At 29.9% G+C, this 2,668-nt stretch overlaps 1 protein-coding gene across 1 annotated transcript; it reads left to right on the top strand.

Annotated features, from left to right (window-relative positions):
* Nucleotides 1-1,405: 1,405 nt before the first annotated feature.
* On the top strand, nt 1,406-2,008 carry LOC132760612 (protein dpy-30 homolog; the record flags this gene model as incomplete). Its single annotated transcript, XM_060752622.1, is given in 1 exon segment — nt 1,406-2,008. A coding segment is annotated over 1 exon segment (52 nt), but the record flags the coding sequence as incomplete, so codon positions are not given.
* Between the last annotated feature and the right edge of the window lie 660 nt (nt 2,009-2,668).

The raw sequence follows: 2,668 nt of genomic DNA on the forward strand, positions 1-2,668 counted from the left end.
GAAAAGTACTCAACAAGTTGACAGTCCTACAGAAACAGCTAGCACCTTTTCTGGAATTGAGAATCACCAACAAAATGAACAGTCAGAAATCCTAAAAATTACAGAATCCTATATAGAAGGTATAAGTTTGCAGGAAATAACAGATCCGATTCATGGTTTAAGATTTTTGCAGACAAAGATTGTTACAGGAAGAAAGCTTGATTTAGAAGAGGAAGACTTGGAGTCTGGTCTTACATGTGCTGACTGTAGTACAAATTACATAATTGTTGACAGGAATCACATTTTGTCCACAGGTATGGATGAAATAAAAGAACTGAATGACTTGAGGCTAACATTGGAAGTTCAGTTCTATGGTGAGGTAAGAAAAAATTATTGAAATAGGTTTGCTATTGATAAGATAAGCATAATTGTACAGTGTAGTTTTTAATCAGCCGTTTTTAATCACGAAATAAAAAAGGAAAACAGGTGCAGATGGCCTCTAAATTGTGTGTTACTGACTATCATGATATGTACATCAGTGTTTTGTTTTGTTTTTTACCAAAAGACTCGGCAAATTTGACCCAATTTCCCCGCTCAAAATGGTATGTTTTTATGTCTTTTACACTCTGGTTTTACAGGGTGACTTGTTTGAGAGGTGAGTTTGGCAATTGGTTACATCTAGGGTTTTAGGTGAGAGGCCTTTAGGCTGACATTCTGGAATAGATAAAAAAAGACAGTTTTAAACAGTTGTTTAACATTTAATTGTTGAAGCCAAAAGTAAAAATGAAATACAGTTGCAAATATAAAATACAATTTGAAAACATAATAGTTTTTAAACATAATAAAAACATATCACAACATATGTTCTTATATTTGCAGACTGCAATAAATGTATATTTAATAATAATGGGGAAAATAATAAGTGTTCATTTAATACAATATAATAACTCGCATTAACTATTGAAAGGTACAATGTAATTACTTAAACTAAACAACTTTGTATACTAGTGTAAATTGCAAATTGCAAACTTATATAAAAGTGTTTATTCATGTAACTCAAAACTGTCCTTTTGTTAAGAAAAAAATAAAACAGTGATCTTTACAATTTTTTTGTAATCATTCACTTGATATGTAAATCTTATTCATTTTTTGAAAAATCAACTTGACACATTTAACAAGAAAATGTTTTACAACTTTCATTGCAGTCCTTTTTTGTAGATAAATCATAAAATGTTATAAAGACAGAAATTACAAAATGCACAAAATTAAAGTAAATACAAAATAGTTAAATAATATGGTAAGCAATCCTTGGATTCAATAATGATCTATTATAACTTTTTTCACTAAAAATGACTACCTAAAAAATAACAATTTAATTATTACAAAAGTAGAAATTACTATATAACACAGTTGCATATTCAAATGATAAAATTTACACAATAATAAATAAAATACATATATTTAGAAAATTGAATATCCTATTTAATGAAAGTATTCTAAATTGTTCTTTAGAAAATATAAAAATATCACAAGTAATACCTTGAATATAATGGAAAAGACAGTTTTAAACAGTTGTTTAACATTTAATAGTTGAAGTCCAAAGTAAGAATGACTTCGGATCTGTCTTTTGGCATAAAAATTAGCTTTCTGGAAGGATTATTGTAGAACTGTTAAAAAGCACAGGATCTATTGTTTCATACCTATCTTTGTGTTGTTATCAATTAAAGGTCTGCCCTGGTATCTTTCTTAAGGGATTGACACTGCTTACTAACAGTCTGTGCGAAAGTCCGTCGGTCCTCGGTCCTGGCCGAATAAAAATCATGCGGTCCGAGATAAATTTCCTTTCCGTCAGTCCTCATGTCCGAATAAAATTTCAAAAAGTTAAAAATATTAATGACCTGATTGATAACAAGTACCCCGTGATGCAAAGAATTTATTAAATAAGATATTGACCAACCTTAACTCTATTTTGTAGACATGTCAAATAAATACCAGTCAACTCTGTCTTCAAAAAGTTTCATCAACAACGGTAAATTTTGCCGTAAAATACAAATTTGAAAATTTTGTTATACGATTCCTGTTGAAATAGCCGATTTGTAACAATCTTAAAATAATGAAAAAATATTTAATTTAATATAATCAAAATCAACAACAGGTAGATTTGTGAATGTTTCTGCAGGAAGCAGACAAATTTTCAATTGTCACATATTTTCGCGATGCCGCTTTTTATAATTAAAAAATCGTAACCAAAAGGAAGATATGTTTTGTTAAAATGTGTGTCATAACAGTTAAAATGTAGTTTAGGAATTAAAATTACTAAAGATATTGTTTACTTTAGTTGAAATGGAAGTATTTACCTGTAGGCCTATACATGTTTGTCACATACAATAAATATTTTCTTATGGGGGGGGGGGGAGTGGAGTGAATCTGGAAGAAAAGAGCATAATGGTCTGATGATGAAGGGTTTTTGAAATTATATTTCAAATCTTTTCAATCACTTTTATGGTTACAGTGTGGGACATATTACCATTTTCCTGAATAAGCTTTTTCTCTGTTCAAAACTCCAACTGACCCCAACCCTTACTCTGCTCATATACATCATAATTGCAACTGCATAAGTGCAGCAAAATGGCTTAACATATTCAAAGTGATCTGGAAGTCCTACATTTTTTGTGCTTGGGGTCCCACT

Source organism: Ruditapes philippinarum, unplaced genomic scaffold, assembly GCF_026571515.1.
Source record: "Ruditapes philippinarum isolate M1 unplaced genomic scaffold, ASM2657151v2 ctg1345_1_1_1_1, whole genome shotgun sequence".
Taxonomy (NCBI): Eukaryota; Metazoa; Mollusca; class Bivalvia; order Venerida; family Veneridae; genus Ruditapes; species Ruditapes philippinarum.